This window comes from Drosophila sechellia, chromosome X, assembly GCF_004382195.2.
Source record: "Drosophila sechellia strain sech25 chromosome X, ASM438219v1, whole genome shotgun sequence".
Taxonomy (NCBI): Eukaryota; Metazoa; Arthropoda; class Insecta; order Diptera; family Drosophilidae; genus Drosophila; species Drosophila sechellia.
The window spans coordinates 12,424,415-12,446,486 of record NC_045954.1 but is presented as its reverse complement, the minus strand read 5'-3'; the positions used below and the strand labels follow the sequence as shown (position 1 = coordinate 12,446,486).

At 38.8% G+C, this 22,072-nt stretch overlaps 1 protein-coding gene and 1 long non-coding RNA gene across 2 annotated transcripts; one reads left to right on the top strand and one right to left on the bottom strand.

Moving 5' to 3' along the window:
• LOC6618584 (protein TIS11) lies at positions 1–21,765 on the bottom strand. The gene is made up of 4 exons (XM_002042807.2): positions 21,659–21,765; positions 20,372–20,709; positions 3,627–3,949; positions 1–3,260 (listed from the first exon to the last, which is right to left on the bottom strand). Exons 2-4 carry the CDS (start codon positions 20,453–20,455, stop codon positions 2,372–2,374), a joined length of 1,296 nt encoding a protein of 431 aa, XP_002042843.1. The 5' UTR covers positions 20,456–20,709; positions 21,659–21,765; the 3' UTR covers positions 1–2,371.
• LOC116802112 lies at positions 5,581–8,594 on the top strand. Its single transcript, XR_004362480.1, has 3 exons — positions 5,581–5,704; positions 8,421–8,443; positions 8,505–8,594. It is a non-coding gene; the product is annotated as an uncharacterized LOC116802112 (long non-coding RNA).
• Positions 21,766–22,072: the final 307 nt, after the last annotated feature.

Here is a 22,072-nt window from a genome sequence, read left to right as displayed (position 1 = left end):
TATAATAAAATAGACTTTAATATAATAATAAATAATTAATATGCCTTTTGCACTCCGTCTCTGCGTTTCCTTTTCCATTTCCACAAGACTATACATAATTTGTGTTTGTGTGTATTTAATTTATACATAATATTAACGATAAGGCACTTTGAGAATTATTTACCCCCCTCGTGCGTGCACACAAATTGATAAACACGCATGGAATTTGCTCTTTCACCGGCCGTTTTTTTTTCTTTTTTTTTTAGTTTTAAGTCATGCTAAAAATTTTTGCTGCTGCTGGTCGTTATGTAACTATAATAAGCCTAGTGAAGGAGATAATAATAAATAGGAGTAATTAAATATTTGATTTAATTTGATTTAAATTGCAATTCAGCAATTGTTTCGATATAAATTATTTGCAAAAAAAAAGGTCGCTGTATACGGATTACAGAGTTTACATATTTATCCATATAAATTTGAATAGGGCAAAAAATGTGTACAAAATAATTTAAATATTTGTATTAAGTTTCTATTTTGTTTGCTCAGTTAAATTTCTAACACTGTACTCAGATTGCTATTTGTCCTTTTATAAATCGCTTTTTCTTTCAATTTTATCGACGCATACAAAGAGATCGACATTCGTATGGTTTTTCCTACATAAATATTTTAAATAGGCTTTTTTTGTTAAGGTTTTTCCTTTCCTTTTTCCGTTTTTATTACATATGCATTTACTTCATTATCATCGACGTAAGCATAATTATAATATGGTTTTATATAAGTTTTATATAAATTAAGGCTCTCTCATAACACTAAAATTATATAACTGCACCCAAAAATAGAAGAAATCAAGAAAAAGTTGTAAAATAAATTAAATAAAAATAATATATAATAAACAAAATGATCTGTCGCATATACCATATAAAAAACATAAAATTATCAATGGTCAAAATATGTGTGTGTGTGTCTGAGTGTGTCGCATGTGTTGTTTTCATAAATTATTAACATTAATTGCATATAAAATATATCTGGTATGTTTTATGTAAATAGATGTGAAAATAAATTATGGTGTTTAAAAATCAGCATTTCCATTTCATAGATCGATTTTAAAGAGTACAAAAAATCGTAGTCATTCAAACAAAAAAATATATATCAAATCAATGACAAAATTCCATTAAAAATGTCCTCTCAAAATGAAAAATTGTTGGTTGCTCGTTGGTTGTTGTTGTTGTTGTTGTGATTAGTTGCACGATTTGCAGAGGTATATCATCAATAATATTCATATCATTCAAGATCATCATTTAAACGTAATCGTAGAGTAATTGGTAATTATAATTTATTATCTTTATCAAAATATTAACTCTCGTATGTACATAACGTTCTCTATTACATAATTTTTAGCAAAAATAATAAATTAAAGAATTTTCGTAGCTTTCTTTCTGTCCGTCTATCATGCTCATTTGAATGGATCGATTAATTGATTGATTGATTGGCTTGGCTTGGATTGGAAGACATCGGGGACCAACTCTCTACTCTTCTTCTCTATCTCGCTCTCTATTTATCCACATCAAAAGTTATATATACACAGGTGGTGGCCATATATGCATATATAAATATATATATATACAAGCCGGTAATCAATTTTTTACATGAGACCTATCCAAATTGTGTGGCGTATAAGTATTGAACAAAAGCGACAGGTGTGCATGTGCATATGTTCTAATGAATGCAGTGCAGTAGTTTCTATAAATGCAGGAACGATTTTCACATTCGTCGTTGGCCGTGGGTTTTGTTGATTTGATTTGAGCAACATTCCCAATAGTCCTTTTCGTTATCTCCGCCTTTGTATATTGTCCAGTTCATAAGAATGTTTTGTTTAGCTATAGCTTTCATGCTTGCTATGTTTTTTTTTTGTTTTGTTTTCGTTTTTGTTAGTTTTTAGTATTTAGTTATAGTTTAAGATCATCGTTTGCTTGGATTGTTTGTTTGTCATTTACGTATCTATCTAACTAATTGTCCCGTAGTAGTCTGTAATTCGGTCCTTCTCACATAACGATTATTGTATAACGATTACGTTTGACTGTCACAGCAATGAGAGAATTGATATCAAGGATTAAGCGGTGTCTGTGTTTGGCAGTGTTCTGTTTTTTCGGTGGCGTATACTTGATACACATTGGTTCTGCATCGAAGATACGCCACCGGAAATCCATTTGCCTTGGGATATTTGCGTTTCAAATTGGACTGCGAGAGTAGTTTTGTTTTCAGTTTCCATGGTTTGGTCGTTACTGAGATTTTGTCAAGGATGCTGTTTGTTGATGGAGGGATGCTTGGATGGGCGTGAGTAGGATGTTGGATGGTGTTTCAATTAAATTTTGTTTCGCAGACTGCCACGCGCTTAGAGTCCCAAATTGGACTGCTGCTGGTAGGCCTCCACACCGGAGCTAAGACGGTTGAAAACCGGCAACCTGGGCGTATCCTCCTGCTGCATCGGTGTGCTGACGCTCTTCTGCAGGAGCTGCTTGCTGCCGACGGTATTGTTGCCCGCTCCAGATCCATTGACCGTCACATCGTACGGCGGCGGTGTGTGCACTGGCGATATGGGCACATTGGGGCTCTCCGGCGGTGTGGCCGGTCCATGATGTCCCATTCCCAAGCCCTGACCGATGATCATGCCCTGGCCCATGCCAATGCTCATGCCCAGACCCATTCCAGAGGCCGATGATGTGGACGAGGCGGAACTGTTGCTCTTGGCGCCATTCGAGGCCAAATACCCATGCTGCAGGGCATCGTGGAACGGGAAGCTGGTCATCGAGTTGGTGGGGCTGAGGGACAGTGATCCGGTGGGCGATTCCCGGTCCGATCCTGTGCTCATGCTCAGCGGTGGGCTCAGCGGCAGATAGAACTGGCTACCGTTGTTGTTGTTGCTGTTGCCGCCACCGCCGCTGCTGCTGCTGCTGCTGCTACTGTTGCTGCTTTGATTGCTGCTCTGGCTGCTCTTCGGCGAGAAGTTCTGCGACGACGACTGCTGCGACTGCGACTGGGGGGAGGACTTGGCTGCCTGGGCCGCCTGTTGGGCGCGGGCCTCGTCCGCATTGTGAACAAAGTGACAGCGCGGTCCGTAGGGACAGAAGCCCACGCTGTGGAAGGTGCGGCAGTACTCCGTCTTGTACTTGGGATGACGGTGCACGTTTCGCAGCTCGTGGCTTCCATGGGCGAACTGGCACTTCTCGCCGTACTTGCATTCCCCGGCCTCCTCGAACGGACGGCACAGCTCGGTCTTGTATCTGAAAGTGTTCAAAGACCGCAATTACTTGTAGTTCTTGTGAAGGGTTTAGGCTTAACTTAACTTAATTCAGCTTTAGCTTAACAGATCTTTTAAGAATAGCGTATTAAAAAAATAAGATTCACTAGCTTGTAATTAGATTCAATAGATAGGGCTTAAGAAATTCGGATGATAGTTTAACGAAACATATGTAGTCACTCTAAACTTTAAGATTTTGTGAAAGGATTTCAAGTTTATTAAACAAGCCTGAATAATTGTAGTTAAGTTAATTGTATTAATGTTGTGGGTTGGTTGGATTTCTAAATACAAACAGCTCTAGATGGCTACCGTTTGGCTCCTAAATTCGGGGTATTCCTTCCCAGCTTACCTGGATGTGTTCATCGGCTGCTGTGGCGGCAGTGGCTCCGACTGGGTTCGCTCCAGCTTGCGGTGCAGGTTCATGTTGCCCAGGTTCTCGGTGATGGTCACCAGACTGGCTACAGCTGGCTGCTGCTGTTGCTGCTGCTGTTGGTGTTGCTGCTGCTGGATGAGCTGGGCCGGCTGTGAAATGGTGCGTGTGAGGCCGCCATGGTGGCGATGTGGCTGCTGCTGGTGCTGCTGCTCCAAGTTAGCGCCGTGGGTGAGCAGCATCCTTATTTCCTTCCGCACCTCGCGGTCGATGCAATCGAAATCACCCAAGTGATCGTTCATCTGCGAATGCAAAAGGCGAAAAGCCAAAAATTAATTTCTGTGTGGCTCTCGTGCCTATACGTAACGAGCGCATATTTCGCAAAACTACCAAAATAAAAAATAAATAAAAAAAAAAAGAGGACGTAAAAAGAAGCACACGACGGCGTACAGAAAAAAAAAACAAAATCAAAAGGCAAAAGCAGCACAAAGCAAAAAGCCAAACTCACTTTTACTTTTAACTTGACCTATAAGCAAAAACAGAAAAACCCAACAAACAAACACAAGCACACTTGGGAAAAAGAGCTAGACGACTGAGAAATATTGCAAAAGGCATACAAAAATGTTATAATTTTCCAGACATTAAACACCAGAGCCAAGAAAAACCAGCTACCTCTCTTTTTTCCCTTCTGGCCTTAACTTTTTAGCCACTCTTTGCCCCTTTTTCTTACCACTTTGTTACCACTCTTTCAATACAAGCCCCCCATCCCGCCCCCTGGCTTCATGTCGTCATCAGTTTCGGTTTTGTTTCTTTTTTTAAATTTTTTTTCTTTTTTTTTTTTGGGAACGCAACGTCCGACTTGGCCTGTTCATTTTCGTGCGATGCTGTAACATGTTATGCAACCAGTTAACTGACACACACATAGACGCAGAGACACTCCGATGATACACAGACTTGGGCACTTAGCCCACTCCATCAAGCGTGGCCAAAACTAGCAACAACAACAACAGCAACAGCAATCACAACCAACCAACCAATTACATATGTATAGAGCTCAAGTTCAAGCCAACAACACGAAAGGCAGAAAAGCTGAGGCTCAGAAAAGCGAAGCTCAAAAGCCGGAGCTACCACAAAAAGACAACAACAACATTTTTTGGGGCCCCAACACAAGCAACCAGTAATCAACCGCCTCAGCAAGCCCCCCATTCCCCCATTCGTAAGATCCCCCCTTGTCCAAAATGTAAGAAAAAAAAAACGACAAAAACTCAACTCAATTTGCAGACGAAAAACTGGTTGGCTTGCTCAACAAGTGGAAGAGGAAAGGAGATATTGAGGGTGTGTGGCAATGCCAGGGAGAGCAAGAGGGACAGCACGAGACGGTGGCGCATGCGCACCGACCAAAAACAGGGTTGCCAGGGTGTCAAATCAATAATAGATTAGGCACTATGTAAAAACTTGACTCAAAAGCAGAACGACAAAATTTAAAAGTAATTTAAATAAAAATCAAAACTAATAATTAACAAAAGCTTAACATAGAATTATCACAGCTGTCAGGGATTTTTGTTTTTAATAAAAAAAATAAAAACAGAGTAAAGAAGTATAGGCTTATTTTTACCATAAAAGTCATATAAAGAATGTCGTTATCTCGAGAGATTGGGATGTGGTGAATGGGGCTGGGGGATTTCAAGACACATAAAAAGACGACCAGACCAGGCCAGAGTCACCCATCAGGCATCAGATGAGGCACATAACAAATAAATATTTATATACGTACATATGCATAGGTTATCTTTGGTCCGATTTCAACCGTACACATTCCTTGAAATTTTATGAGTAATTCCATTCCATTCCAGAACAGGCTGGACGGGCCGACGAAACGAAACGAAACAAAACAATTAAAATGTTCAATTAATTAATTTGCCCGGCCAATCAGTTTAGAAGCCATATACACAGTGTTCTTGTCGTCGATCGCCTATCTTATCTTTTGTCCCATTTGGCATCGTGTTCTCTTGATTTGTGCTTCACTTTTATTTCACCATTGGCATTGGCATTGAAGGGTGAGTACCACTTTTCTACTCGATCGCAAGGTTTGGAATAAAAATTACGCCGTATTTTTAAAATTAAATTTTACAGACTTATGTAAGCATTGGCAGTTCTGCATTAAAATGGAAATCATATTTCTTTGAAATAGTAGTACGCACATGTATCCGTACATAGCTAAAAAAAACTGCCTTGCTTATTCATCTCTGGGTTTTCCTTTCGTTATAAGAAATGAAAACGAACTTCCTGCATTGCATCGTCAATTAGCCAGCTGACATTGACGAGCACCTGGCAACCCTGTTTCCCAGTTTCAGTTTCAATTTCAGTCTGTAACTCTGCGCAGACAGCAGCAAAAAAATAAAAGGAAAAAAATACATAAACATTAACGAGCAAGCGCAACAAGTTTAGCAAACCTTTGGCGCTGTTTCTTTTTTATACATTTTGTTTTTTTCTTTTTGACCAACTTCAACGCTTACGGCATCTTTGCGACTGCGGATACGGCTGCTGCCTCCTGCTCAAGCTTTTGATTTTGCTTTCTGCCTTTGGCTTGCACCAAGTCCCATAAATAAAATCCAAGTTTATGCCTGGTAATTTACGATTTCTTCATTTGCAAGCCCCGTAAAAATCCAGCCGAGGCCACCCTTGAAAAGTGTTACATGTGCAAAGACACAAAATGTAAATGTCTTCATTTAATGATTTCATAACTAAATAGTAAGCCTTCACTTTACCTATTGTTTGTATTGTAGATAATAAACTCATTAGGATATTATTATGTAGTTGTTACAGAGACCATAAGAATATTTTAGTCTTAAGTGCAGTATTCTGACCTTTCATTAGCAATATTATTTTGATTAGGTGATTACATTTAATTTCCATCTAATTAAATGCCAAGTTCTTTTGAGAGCAGGTATGCTTGCAAATTAAATCCATGTCTTTAAAACTTAAATGTAATATTATTACAAAAAATGTTACCAATCGAAAGTGAAAACTGGATCGCAACCCAAAATATTTTGGGTAAGCAACTTGAACACACTCCGTTTAAAAGTGAAAATCGGTATCGGTGAAGAAATCTCACTTCCGCAACGAAAAACCCAACGATAACCTTCAAACACGACGCTTTTTTACGATTATTTGTGTGTCAATTAGTTTTGTTTAATTTTGCACAGCTGTTTTGGGGACAACGACGTCGGGTCGAATTCATGGTCAAGTTATGACTCCGATTCGTGAACTGATTTCGCAAAGAGCGAATCGCATAAACTCGATTTGTGGGGTGAGTGAGTAATGGGTGATAAAATGGCATGGCAAGGGGTAAACGGCAAAGGAAAGACGTCTTTTTCTTTCCTTTAAAACGTGTTCGAGTTCGAGAAACAACTTTAAGACAATCTACCTCACTTCACGCCCTGCGTTTCTGCGCTGCGTTTGTGTAAAAACAAGATTAAGACCCATTTTGTCTGAAGACAAAGGGGTAAGAGGCAAAGTCTGCGGTCCTTTTTAAAGCTCTTGTTTTTCTTTTCTTTTTTCCTGTTTTCCTCGTCTTATGTATTAAGCTACGCTCTCTTTCTGTCGCCCATTAGCCTTCTCTCTCCCCACTGGTGGCTTTAAATCTCTCGCTCTTGCTCCCCCTCTCTTTCTTTCGTCTAGTCGAGAATTTCCCTTTCATTTGAAAATGAAAATAAGTTTACTTTTCTTGCAGTCATGCTTTGGCTTATTTTTCTACCTCTTCTTGATTTTTTTCCTGCTGATAGAAGACTCTCTTCTGCCCCCTTTGCTTTCTTCCCACCATTTCTTGCCACTTGTGTTTTGGTCGCCTGGTTTTTCTGTTTTCCGATTCATTGTTGCGGTGGGTTAAGAAAATAAAAACAGAAGACTAGACAGAGACAGCGTGTATGAGTGAGTGGGTGTTAAAGGAGAGGGCCGAATGGAGAATACAAGATATTTGGTTAAGAGAAAAAGAGTCAAAGCAGCGAGAGTTGCGGGCAATAGACCTTGATGCCTCTTAATTGTTTGCAAAATTTCCCAGTTTTGAAATTCCAGCTTCGGTTGAGATACAAACTTGCCAAGTGAAAATACACATAGTTGCACTTTAATCACATAATTAAAGCCAAGGGTGCTACTTTTAAGCACTATTTAAGGAGCTGTTAACTGAAAGTACTTCAGTCATTATACAAATGGAAACATTTTAAATGCGGTTAGTTGATTCATTTTCGATTCGAGTTTTTATTCCCTATACTTTTCAGTTTCATAAAGCAATGTTTCTATAGCCTTTGGATCTTTCCCCGGCAACTGAGCTTGTACAATTCACTTTTAAATGCTTGTAAACATTACATATAATGCGGAGGTGCTGTAATAAACGTTTTATTACCTGTTTTTTTCAACTCGTTCAGATTGCCTAACATTTACTATACAGAAACTATATAAATGTATATACATAGATTTTTCATCGAGCAAGATTTGCTATATATATTGGACTCCTTTCTTGGTTAAGCTTTTCAAGTAAGATATCTGGTGTTTTAAAAACGGAAACCAATGGGACCTCAAAATATTGCGCTAAACCTATATCGAATATGATACTTATATCTATGATACTTAAGATCCGCGCTGGTAATCGGTTCTTAAGAGATTTAGCATTACTTTTGGGGACAACTCACGGCTTACATATGGTACGAACCCCTACTACTATGTAGTTATGCAGATGTGTATATAGCTTATCGAGTGTGTGTTGTGTTGTTTCAGGTCTTGGCTCACGGGGCTGTTAGGTAAGATCGGCGATTGTTGTTGCTGCTTACTTGTTTGTGTCTCATAAACACGTTCACACAGATACACCCGACTTTTTGAGAGTGTGTGCGAGATGCTGAAGACCTGCTGTTGTTGGTTTTTTTCTCTTTTTTTTTTTAATTTTTTTCGGTTGGACTAACTGGTTTATAAAGCCGTACCAATAAAAGCAACAACAACGTCGCGATGACGACGACGCAATATCCATAACCTCGATGAGCTAACACCAATACAATGGTAAAAATAAAATTAACGAAAAAAAAATGTAAAAAAAAAACCAAACTCACACCCAGACAATCTTTATTCTGTTCATATATGCGAATTGGAAATGAATACAAAGTTATTATTGAGTGTTATTTATAATACTCGACCAACCTGCACGAACGGCTAAAAAGAGATGGAAAGAGGCGAGGGGGCGTGGCGCTACTATATATTATGTATCTAAATACAGCGATGGATAAGCAAATAGGATTTCGATTGCACTCAACGGTATCTGTATCTAACAGCAGAACATTATTCAATTGGATAATGACCAGATATTTAAATTACCAACTTAGAAACGACAACACTATTATTTTGCCCACCACTGTACGGGTATAAATCGCATCTATTAATCGCCCGGGGGAATAACATTAGCAATTAAATCAAGTTATTTCCATTTAGTTAGGGATGGGTATATGTATGTATGTAGCTGTAGAAACGATCGAAGACGAAGCGCACAGATAAAGATAAAGATCCGAGATCTGAGATGCGATATATGTACGCATCTGATTTCCATATTTACACACACGGTCTTTGCGGTTCAATTAAAGTTCAAGGTAAGCTTCAAATTTTCTATGCAAAGTGTGAGATTTCTATCCATTGACATTTGATTAGCAGCCAGACGCAGATCAAATTAAAAGAAAACATCTTCTATAGATTAAAAAAAATTTTTTTTTTTTTTTTGATTTTGTTAGGCAGAAACAAAAGCAATCGTATCGCATCGAGTTTAATTGTTGTTGGTAAATTTGAATTGGTAATTAACACATGCGGCTGTCATGCGAGTTTTTCATTGCTTTTCATTCTCATTCGCATGCATTCCATTTCGATGTCGATTTCCATCTCCATTTCCATTGCATTTTGCATTGCATTGCATTGCATTGGACTGGATTTCCCCCTTTCCATTCTCGGCCGCTGATCAGTGATCACTTTTGATCGATTGACGGCCCGCAAGCTCACAACAAAACAATCTAGAACAGACGATCCCCCATCCCCATTTCCATTTCCATTCCCATTCCACTTTGATTTTCTTTGCTTTTTTTCCCCAACACGATCTGCAACTGATAAGCAACAAGCTGCACTGAACGAAAAAGCACTGCACTTCTATCTTTAATTAATATGGAATTTTCTCAATAATCGCATCAGAAACGAACTTTTATTAACTTGTATTACTTTATTACTTCATCTAGAAGTTAAAAACATAAACCCATAGAATTAAAACCCTAGATGAACATAGAAATCACAAGCAAGTTTACAAATAAACTATTAATCAATTACATACAAATAACATAAAAGCCGCAAACGTAGCTTACTTAAGATGCAAATTTGAATTTGTTTCAGTTTCAGTAAACAACGTCAATTTGTTTATTTGTGCAAAAACTACTTCGAATGTTTGCACAATAAAGTAACGGATTTAAAAAACAAGGCACGCAAGGATTGAGTAACGAACTACAAGTTCCTAGTAAACATGGCACGATGCCGAAAGTTCTAACATTTCAGCAAAGCTACAATAGCTGGGATGGAATGGATCATTTCGTAACCAAAACTAGTGCCTATTGTTGATGCGATTAGGTAGAAGAGGAAAATAAATAAATTAACATAACATTGTCAAAGGCTTATAATTTGTTTAAATTATTTAACTGCCTTTGGTTATTCGTTTTAGGCTTTTCAACTGGTTGTATTCGATTATTCGTTTTCTAGTTTTCAGTTTTCAGTATTCACTACTATATTCAGTATTCAGTTTTGGGTTTTGGGTTTTGGGTTTTGGGTTTTGGTTTTGGGTTTGGGCCATCCAAGCCATCGATTGAGGTCTAGGTCGAATCGTCGAATGGAGCATTTCACATTTTCGTGTCGTTTGCATTGTCCATCCGTTCGTTGGTCGCTTGTTAATATTTGGTAAGCGAAATAAGACGGCATAGATAGCGAGAGTGTTTGAGGAGGGAATGGGGCGATGGGGAGGTGGATAAACGACGGGGGAGGCGCAGAGAAGGGAAGAAGACAAGACGCATGCGCAACTGCCGTGCCAGTTTCGTTTCGTTTCATTGCCAAGCGTCTTGTACGTTTCTCTCTTGTACGCTTTGTTGTTTCTTTTCCTTGTTTTTTTTTTTTTTTTGTTCGAACCGGCTCACATAATAATAATTGGCAACAACGAAAATCACATAATAAAACACAATAAAAGAAAACTTCACAACGACTTGGCCTTGCTAAATTCGGAGCACAACAACCATAAAAACATAGTTTTGAAAAAAAAATCCAAGAGAAGTACAGTGAATACTGGTCTCGTTGGATAAAAACCATGTTATAAACGAAATGTGCTTATTCGATTTCATTTAAGTTCAGAGGTTAACTGCAAGCTTTGTAAAATATCATTGAACATTATGTTAATATCTTCGATTGTTCGGTTAACTGTTAAGCGAGCACTGTACAGATACAAAATCCGGCACAGAAACAACACTAAAGTGAATAAACAAAAACCAACAAATCCATACACTCACAAATCGAGTTTCGTATCCAAGAGAGTTCCGTCTTTAATCGATGTGCATAAAAATAAAATCAAATAAAATAAAACATAATAATCATTGTCTTCTTCTTCCTCTGTCGCAACGCGTTGCGTCTACGTTTTTTTTTTTTTATTGCTATATCTCTCTCTGTTTTTCGAAAAAGAAGGGAAATACATATAAAATGTTGCAATTGCCGTTTTTGTTTTGCTTAAGCAAACCAGTCAAACAAATGCAAAAAGTGAAGAGAGAGAAGAGTGGGGCTAAAGGGGAATGGAGTGGTAAAGTGGAGAAAGGGAGATGGATGATGGAGACCTTTTGCACACACACACACTCGCGCGCGCAACAGCAGTTCGAAGATAGAGAGGGAGTGATGGGGAGCACAAAGCCACCGTTATGCAATCGAAATGGAGAGTTTCGAATGGGAGCAAAGTGGGAGGGAGACGAAAATAGTGATAGAGATGGTATCAGATGGTTGAAAGAAAAAGTGGAAGCTATCATTTTCAAGGTAATCTTAACCTAAAACACGAAATTAGCTCATATTACCCACTATGTTACATTAAAAGCCCCATGTTTGACCGCATAAGCCATCGCATATCAATATGGTTATAATATTTTAATTATAAACAAACACAAAACTAGTCAATTTGTTTGATTCAGGAAATTCAATTCGAACAAAAAATTGCTTAGTTAGTAATTTATAGCTAAACAATCCAACCGGAAAAGAGAAAAGCACTTTCAGCATTTCTTTCTTTTTATCAATCAAACTCTCCAATTACATATTTTGCCGGATTGAATTACATACCTATTTCCCAGTCTTATTGCGCTCACGCAATACGAAAATATACAGTTCGCATTAAAACAATATATTTCTAGTTCCAGGAGCTGGTCTTATAAACAAAAACTTCCGGCTATAAGCGAAGCAGTTCAAGTTTCACACGTCTTTATTGAATCAGAAGTTTATAGTCATCACACTTGGAGTTCAAACTTTCTGGAAAAATTCAAGATAACCACACTGTTGGGTTGGTTGCACAGATAATCAACGAAGAAGTGGTGCTCACACATTATGTGTCGTTCTAGAATTTGTATAGGCTCGGTTCGGGAAATCTACAATCCAAAACCGAAATTGATCCCGATCGCGACCCCATTGCCCTTGCCTTAACCTCTGCTCCAGTTGCAACCCTCTTCCACCACCTCTTTAGTTTTTTTTTTTTTTTAGTATCCCCCATTTCCAGTCGACAGTCTGTGAGTCTCCTTATCAGTCGACGGGGTGTCCAGAGCGTCGAACCTTATCGAGGGTCTCGTTTTCGGTTGGGTTCCCTCCGATTGTTTTGGCGTGCGTGTGTGTGAGTGTATTGTGGAGTGACTTTTGATGCCTCCCCCACACTCCCAGCAGTCCCACCTCCAATCCCCTTCACTCACATTTTACTGCTTGTTTTTCCCTTGGGACAAATGCCATAAAATAAATCCCTAGCCGCTAACCGAGAACTCGATTAAAATACGATCCCAAAACATTATGATCCGAACCGATCCGTTTCGAGGGCAGAGAAGGGCTGAGCTGTACGTACATACATATGTATGTATATGTATGTATACCGGTCAGCCGCAAACATTTCGAAATTGATTTGTGTGTTTTTTACGGTTTCTATATAAAGCCCGAATTACGAAAAACATGTCATGAATGGTGACGGGTAAACTTATAAGGGAGGGAAATGTCGAAATCAGCTGGACATAAACAAATCAAACAATGATGAATTTGATAGCTAACGTTTCAAAACGAAGCTATTATAATAAAGAAGTCATCATCATAATGTATTATTCCACAATTTATGACTTCGCAATGAATTGATATTTAAAATGATGAACAGCTTTTGAATGTTCTTTAGTGTGGCCGCTTTTCAAAATTCCCTGCCAGTGTGGCTGTGCTGCAACATTTATGACGTTAGGCAAGGAATTATGTATGAATATCATCTTGTGACAAACGTAAGCCTAGCAATTTCTCTGGTTCTTGTGGCCATGTTTTTACGTTCTGTGCTCGCTGCTCTAGAGAGTGTAGACACTCTCTTTATGTTCTTCTGTGCTTATCGGTCGCCCCGGCAAATGTGTAGCCGTGTTTGTGTTGTGAGCACATGGCAGTGGCAGTGACCCCCTTCTCATCTTTCGCCGAAACCTCCAACCCCAACCCCCCAACTACTCCTATCTGTCCTATGCACACTTGTATGTGCTCTTTTCTCTCAGTTAAACCAAGTGCAGGCCAGGCACGTAAATCATAAAAAATAAAAGAAGGAAAAACACACATTTTAAGTATAGATTGAGATGAAACGACGCTCATTCTCTGTTGACACACGCGCGTTCTAAAGTGCAGCTATGTATCTGTCTGTGTGTGTGTGTCTGTGCCTTTGTGTGTGTGTGATTTAATGTGATAAGAATACTTATTATTGGGTTAGTTAGTTCATACAGTAATAATCTTTCGCTGGCTGCTGTTTTTGTTGCTACTCAAAAGCGATAAGCAAAGCGCACAACTGATATACGAGCACAAGACCAACAATAACTACCGAGAGCAATAATAACTTAACTAAGAAACAACAACGATATATGTATACAAACTTTAACAAGAACTAACAAAATAAAATCAAAAATAACACGAAACACCGGCGATTGCTCAAAAACCGAAGATTTAATTCCCCGGGCAATTGGAATTTTCCAGAAGTTACAATGAAACGTCAGAAAATAATGATTTGATAATTTGATGATCTACTAAGTATTCGCGGTAGAATTCCATTTAAAAGATTTGTTTGGATCATCGAATTGACGGCATTAAAAACACTTTAATAAACAACAACCAATAAATGAAACTTGTTTGTTATTGTCAACAGCTTCGAAGGCACGAAAGCGTGATACAATTTTTGGATTCTAGAAGGTTTGGCATTTGACTATCTACTTTGAGATGTTTTTGATTCATATGGTATGACCACTGTGTATAGCCATTATGTATATAATACATTAATTTGGCGGTATTAAATGAAATTATAGGAGTCGCCTTAAATGGGAAGGGATGATATTGGGGTAAAGATAGCAACAGATCAGTACGTATTTCTCTACCTTTTTTTCATCTCTTTCCGCAGGTTGCACTGATCCCTTTTGATTCTCCTCGTTTCTTTTTAACCTACCCTTCTCTATTTGTACCACCCCCCATCCCTCTTTTCCCATTCCTTTTTCCTGCGCCAATAATTTATCGGCTATTTGATAACCCGCACAAACAAAACACAAAGAACAAGAAGCAGAAAAGGCTGGAAGCAATCAAACAATAAGGGATACACGCAGAAAAAAGAAGAGTGTATATAATGCTTAAAAGATGTAAATAATAATAAATTTTAAAGTCTCGTAAGTTATAAGCTTTCCTTTCTGAATTTAGCAAAGGTACAGAGATTGGTACATTTAAAAACCCATAAGTAATTTCATATTTTTTGCTCTGTGTAGAGAGAGAGAGGGATGGAGAGCAAGATCAACATGTTGAAAATGTGTTGAACACGTGGTTGAGCGACTCTCAAAAACAAAAATCCGATCGAAATCGTGATCAAAATATATCGGGGGTTGCTTAGAACAGCGGGAAAAACAAAAAATAAAAACTCACATGTGTTTTTTGTTATCTTTGTGGTCCTGCAAAACCAGTTGCAGAGTGTATGTGATTGTGTGTGTGCCAGATAGAGGCAGCACCATCGGCAAAACCAGCAAAACAAAAGCCAAAGAGTAAAGCCACAAGGGAAAAAAAGCAAACGCAATGGCAAAAGCAAAAACAAAAATCAAAAAAGCGACAGTGAATGTGAATGGAAATCTACTAAACAAACGGGGCTCTCTGCCGACGCTGACTGCGCTGCCAGCGTCCTCATTCGATCGCGACTTTATTATATAATAGATTCGATTGGATTGGATTTTTCGGTGGATTTCGTTGTGTGGATTGGCAATCAGAAAAAAAGCTGAAACACCAAAATATATATGTATGTATGTATGGGGAAAAAAAACCAGGTTTGCAAGCGCAACACTTTTTGTAGGGTGGCCCGCATGAAAAGCGTGAAAAGCAAATGCCAGCCAGCATAATGAAAATATGTACATATTAACGAAGTTATTAAGCGAAGCAAACTGTAAGGCCGAGAGATGCAGGCGGGAATATCGTATTCTGCGAATAATAATATGCCGTGGATAATATAATATTCCACACATTCCCAGAATCCGGGAAAAGGTTTAAACTTCAGTTCGATTCTGAATGCAAAATACCCGCCTTTCACGGCACTGAGAGTAAAATCGGAATGACTGATAAGGACATATATTATTATTAATAAAAGGACTAACTAAATAGTAAATGAAATGCTTAATGTCGAAGCGCACTTTTGTGCAATAGCTCTATATGCACTTTTATGCTATTTCTAAATCCAAATCCGATTTCTTCCTGTGCATGCAAACAACAAACAAGCAGATGATTGTATGGGCGAGGGGGTGGAAGGGGGCCGCTGAGCGAGGGAGGGGCGAGATGTACTTTGGCACTCAATTGAGCGGCCATTAGCAATAATACCAACAACAATGAGAACAACAGTACAGCCAAGACAATTTCGAGATTACAACAACAACAAAATGACAATAGAATATGAAGTGTCTTCGCCTCTATGCTCCATCCCGTTCTGGCCCACGACAAATGGGCCCCACTGCGCACGCCTGCCTGGCTCGCTCGCTCGGTCTCCCTCTCCTTCTCCCGTACAAACCTGGCCAGGGCAGAGAGAGAGAAAGAGCGAGAGCGCCGAGGAGTGGGGGCTACTATCAAATGCGTTGGTGTGGGCGAGATAGCAAAACGACGACAAAGGCAAGAGAGCGCAAATACATATGTGTATGTATGTACGTAGATATGTATATATGTGTTGCGTATTTATTTGATGTGCATGTTTTTCTTATTTGTATTTTTTACAACTGCACGATAAGAGGACAGCCAGGCAACAACAAAACACTATTATTACTAAAAATAATAATAATAATAAGCAGCCAGTAGCTTCGCACGCAAATAACTTATTTATAATTTATTTTCATCGAGGCGGCAGCAACAAAGAATTACGAACTACTCAATTTAAGCGAATATTACATTGTGGCGTATGTATTTTAAAATCTATTATATACATATTTCGAGTGCTGTGCTCTACCAAATCTTTTAAGGAAACACTTGTTTCACATTTTACCAACAATTTCTTTAAAAATAAAAATAACAACAAGTAGAACGGATCTGCTTTGTATTGTTTTTTTATATGTACGTTTTTCGTAGATGGAAAATCGGTAGCGGTGATCCTCAATTTCAACCCCCATCGACTAATAAACTCTTGACGAACTGAGGATCCCCCCCACTCTTCAACCATTTCCCTCTCGCTTCCACTCCAAGGGTATCTCAAGGGTCAGCCAGTCAATATGCTGACAATGTGTTATTGTTGTTGTTGTTGCTGTTGTACTTATTACTTTAGTTGTTGCTGCTGCCCCGGCCTCATGTCCTCATGTGCGTTTTCATGAGTTTAAGTGCCCTGTTGGATAGTGAGTTTAGTTGATATGCTCACTTTAGCCTTTTTATAGCCAGGTTCAATAGGAAACTGCCAGAATTCCAGGCAGTAGCAGGTGCATATTCCAGAAAACAAATCACAGGAACAAAACTATACACGATTGCCTTAAAACTTAAAATGCCTTCAAATAGTCAAGATCTATTGAAAACGATTTCAGTTCTTACAGTTAGCAGGTGTACTTTTAGCTTATTTCGGAAGACGTTCAGAAATCTTTTCAAAAACATTGCGAGCTCAGTCCGTTCTTAATGCATAGCTATCTCCATACATATGTACATATGTATAACTTATAGATGTTTCAGGCAAATTTCAATATAAATTGTGTCTGGCAACACTGTCGCTGCGCTTGCAATGTGCGCCAGTGTGGGTGAGTGAGTAAAAGAGACAGAGCGAGCGGGTCCGGGGACTTGAGCCTGCGATTTCAAATCGGTTCGTTTGGAATGGGTATATGGGCATATGCGGTATTGGACCTGGACTTTAGGGATGGGGCTGCATATTAATCGAGTCGAGTCGGTTCGGATCGAAATGAAATGACGTTCGGCGGAGTTGAGGGCTAACGAAGAAGGAGCAGAGATGGTGGGGAAGGGGCAAATATAATGGAGGAGGGTGAGGATTGAAGATTGAAGAGTTGCCTTTTTTGTTTAGGTAGGTAGCGGTGGTGGTCGCTACACTCGCTCTTTTGCTCCTCCTACTCCTTCGCCTCCTCCCCCGCCGATCTGATTGCTCTTCTTCTTCTTCGCGCAGCAATGGCGTCGGGACAAACACACACCGCATAAGAAGAAGCAGCAGCAGACGAAGAAGTAGAGGGAGGAAGAGGGAGAAGTGGGGAGGAGGAGGAGGAGAGAAAAACACACAGATCAAAATAAAACGACGACGTTGTTGTTATCGCCTTGGCAGGAAATGGAATTATATTCGTAAAAAGTAGTCGCCGTTTGTCGCTCTGCAAGGGTAAGTGAGCCTCTTCTCAGCAGGAGAGGGTACCACTGAGAGCGGGGCGGGGGAAGCGGCTGGATGGAGGAGTGTAGAGGAGTTGGGCAAAGAGCAGAGGAGGGGGAGTTTTGCTGAAACGCAATACCGCTGATTACGTACGGGGATTTCGATATAACAAACTAAGCACATTTTACACATTTTACTTTTCAGCCTGAAAACGGAGAAGCCGACATACAAAAAAAAAAAAAAAACACAAACCAAGCAAACCGTCGAGACAAACTACAGTGGTCACACGCTATACAGCTACCACTTGACTAAACCTTCATTTAAATACGGATATTACTAATTGATTTGAGAAACAATGGCATTGTAATTAAACAGATTTAAGATTCATATCAGAAGTAAAATAATACTCTTGCTAAAATAAAAGCAGAGTTTTAATATGCATTCTTTAGCGAGGTTTCACTGCAAACTGCATTTAACTGCATATCACATGGTAATACAATGTACATGCATATAAATTTCATAATAAAATCAAGACGAAACCAAGAAAACGATAAATTAAAAGTTATGCGAAAAAGTGAATTTCAAAGTTGACGCTGCTCCCTTCTCTTCTCTTTCGGCACTTCATTCTCCATTCTCCCCTTCCATCCCTTCCCTTCTCAACAGCCTGCCACTTCGCAGTGCACATTCCCAAACGAAGTGGCGCAGTAAATGTAACAAAAGCCAAAACAAAAATGTTTTTATAAATTCAAAAGCAAAGATTGTGACTCTATTGATTTCCCCCACATTTCAACTTATATCAGAAACAAAAACGAGTTAAAAAAAAATGAAATTGATATATATTTTTCCTTATGAAAATATATTTCATAATCTTATAAAAGAGTTGCAAAGGAGTTGCGCGGCAGCATTTCCTATTTGAGTCTGTGTTTGTTTGAAAGTGTTTGTGGTGCCCTTTCGCTTTCTGCAGCAATTTGTTGTTGTCTTTGTGGCTGAAAACTGCTGCATAATGACAACAAAAATATATCAAACCATTTTCAGTGTGAATTGTTGCTGATTGCCTATCGTTAATCGATTGCAAAGTTCATTCAACAAGCATTTGCAACTTTATCGGACGTCAACCTGCCTTGGTCCTATTTTTTTTTATGTTTGTTGTTTTTCTCCTTGCTCACTGTTATTTTTTCCTTTATTCTATGGCTCTACTTGACCCTTTGGCTTTGCATTTTAGTTTACGCAAATTTGCGAAAAAAAAGCGCAGGCACAAGAACAAGAAAATCAAAACAAAAGCGAGCCCAACACACTGCTCCATCTACCTCTTACTTTGCACCCCTCTCGCTTTCACGCGAAAAACCGCAAAACTTTTCACGTAACCGCTGCAGCAGAGCTCTTGAACATAAAAAAAAAAATATTAAAAACTTAGCTCATTCGAGAGCAATCAATAAACCCAAAAAACAAACGAACGAAATAGTATGTATAAATAATACAACCGAAATCACTAAAAACACAAAAATCCATCCAAAGCAAACCCGGAACTTGAGTTAATCGAATTTGTTGTCGATCAACAGCTGCGCTGCCAACGTCGCTGCCAGCCACACGCACACATGCACCACACACATACATACGTATGTATATACAAACAGTAAATGATCACGAGTGGTGTTATTGCTGCTGTTGTTGTTGCTTTTAATGATGCTGGTGCGATGACGCCAATTGTAACAAATAAATGCGAAGAGAAGGGACAAAAAGAGAAGGTGCATGGTGTAAGGGAGCGGATTGGGAGGGAGAAAGAGCGCGTGTGGGTGAGAGAGATATGCAAGGATGCCCCGCCCCCTTCTCCAATACACTTATCACAAATCCTTATCAGAGAATTATTTAGTCCACTTTATAGTCTGTCGCTTATTTTCATTCTTCACCACCATCCCTCTCTCTCACACACACACGCACATTCTATTTGTTGTTGTTTTTTTGTGAGTTGACAAACCGAAATTATAATTATGAATCAGCTTCTATAATGGGGAATAACAAACAACAAATGCAAGTGTAACACAACGGAAATATAACGAAGTGAAAAATGGAAAACAAGTTATCGAAATTAAGCAAGCGATGCACATATTGCCTTTAACAATGCGACACAAATGCGTCGCAAAATGCAACTGCCGAAAATTATAAAACAAAAACAAAAAAAAAAAACATGTAGTTTAGGCATGTTTTAAGTTGACTGAAAAATATTTTTGGATTTTCTTTTCACTCAATCGATATTGAGCTTCTTTAATTTTGCTTACCAAGTGCTTGAGTTTTATTTTTTTGTTAGTGAATTGGCAATTTGAGTTTTACTAAATTTCTAGGATACGCAATTACCAAGACTATTTAACCAAAATGCATATGCGCACATCTGCATGCATTATAAAAAACCTAAAAGACCTATTAAATTAGTTTAATAACTTAGTCATAGCACATTCATTCAAATTCATTCATAAAACCACAAAATATCTTGAAAGTTTAATAAGAACTTGTTCACCTGAATTGCAGAAAATAACACCGAATTTTGAGAAAAAAAAAACCGCAAGATAAAGGATATAATGACGGAACAGTTAAAAACGGGGGAAAACGTAGGTCTTGAGAAATCTGGGAAACTTACCGTTACGTATTTGGATATATCGCCACGCTCGAAATAGTGCGAGTCATCCTGCTCTCTTGATTTCTGCAGAATATCAGCAGACATTTTGTTGATTGGTTTTGAACAGATTGTTAACTGATTTAGCCGTTGTTGTTGTTGTTTATTTGTTGTATTTTCCACTGGACAAGACAGAAAAAATGTGCGAATTTTTTCGTTTTGTTTTTCTTTTCTATATATCTTTATTTCGTTGCTTATTCTTTTGTGTTTGATTTGTATTTGCTTTGCACTTGAATATTGAGTTATGTATGTTGTTGTTATTCGTTCCGCGAATATTGCATTGCAACAATAAAAAAAATCAGCTAAAAGAGTGAAGAGAGCGTTTGATTAGCGACGAATAATGGTAGAGAGAGAGAGCGATGCACGAGGGCAGAAGAGAGAAGGGCAAAGAGCAAGGGAACAGAAATTTCACGTGCTTGCGAGTGTGTGCGTAAGGATATTTTCCAGGCACATGTGCAAAGGAAAGAAGAACCAAAGGCTGATATTCTTCGCTTTGCTTTGTCCCTTTTTTTATATACACATGTGTGCGTTTGTTAAACAGCCGATGTCTGTTTTATTTACGTGTGTGCGTTGTTTGCTTTGCTTTTATCGTCTTCGTTCGCGTTCTCGAAAAGCGTAAAGATAAGCTTGCGCTTCGTCCCTTCCTTCCCGTCCTTCCTTTCCTCCTTCTCGCACTCTATCTCCCTGTGTGCCTAAGTGTTGCGTGTGTGTGTGTGTGCGATCTCTAGTGGTGATCGTATATCACTTGCGTCTGTGTATTTGTAATTCCTATATTATTGCTGCAACAGCGAACTCAAAAACATCAAAAAAAAAAAAACATAAAAAACACAAAAATCAAATAAAAGGGCAGCAATTGCTGTGTCGATTATGATTTTTCCCTGTTGCTTCGCATGCTTCTTGAGCACGCGGTTCTTCTTGTATGAGGTCCTTGGGACTGCACACATGCGCGCATGTAAATTTAGCGAATGTTTGCTTATGCGTATTTGAACATGATTCAAGAAATTGCGCCTTTGCTATTCATTTACTCTTACTTTACACCTTTTAAAAACAACGACAACAGTGGACCATTTCTTACTTTACTTTACAGTTAACTGTTGTATATTGATGAACAACCAATTCGAATTTTCCCGGCACTTGTAAAAAAAAACCACGAAAAGGATGAAAGGGAATGTAAGTTGGATCGCACAAACACCACAAGATACACGAGAAACAAGCACACAATTTCAATTTGGCTATCGAATCGCTTATTACTTTGAATACGGGCGCAGAGGTCCTGTTGCTCTTCGCTCGTTCGCAAAAAAAACACAACAAAAGAGACACAGCACGTCCGTCAGACAACCAGCCAGATCGGAATCGAACCTTACACTCGCACAAAAATGTCCAATCGCTGTTTTTTCGATTCGGTTGCCCGGCAGTGTGACCAGCCGATAGTTAGCCAAAAAATGACCACGTCATAGACGCTATTTGGCGAACGGTTTTTGGCTTCCCGTTAGCCGTTTATTTGTCAGAGAGTTTGAGTCTTAGATATTTATATGGGTATTCTGTAGTTGGTTAGTAAAAAGTGCTTCAAACTTAGAATGACAGTTTTTTTTAAATAGAATCTTGATGCTATTTAAACTAGCATCGCCATCGCTTGCTAGTGGTGCCACCTGTACAAACTCGCTT

Coding starts and splice junctions, on each gene's coding strand:
- LOC6618584 (XM_002042807.2), bottom strand. CDS start 20,455: ATGTCTGCTGATATTCTGCAGAAATCAAGAGAGCAGGATGACTCGCAC. Junction 3,950..20,371: donor ATATATCCAAATACGTAACG/GTAAGTTTCCCA, acceptor TTGCATTCGCAG/ATGAACGATCACTTGGGTGA. Junction 3,261..3,626: donor CAGCCGATGAACACATCCAG/GTAAGCTGGGAA, acceptor GAACACTTTCAG/ATACAAGACCGAGCTGTGCC.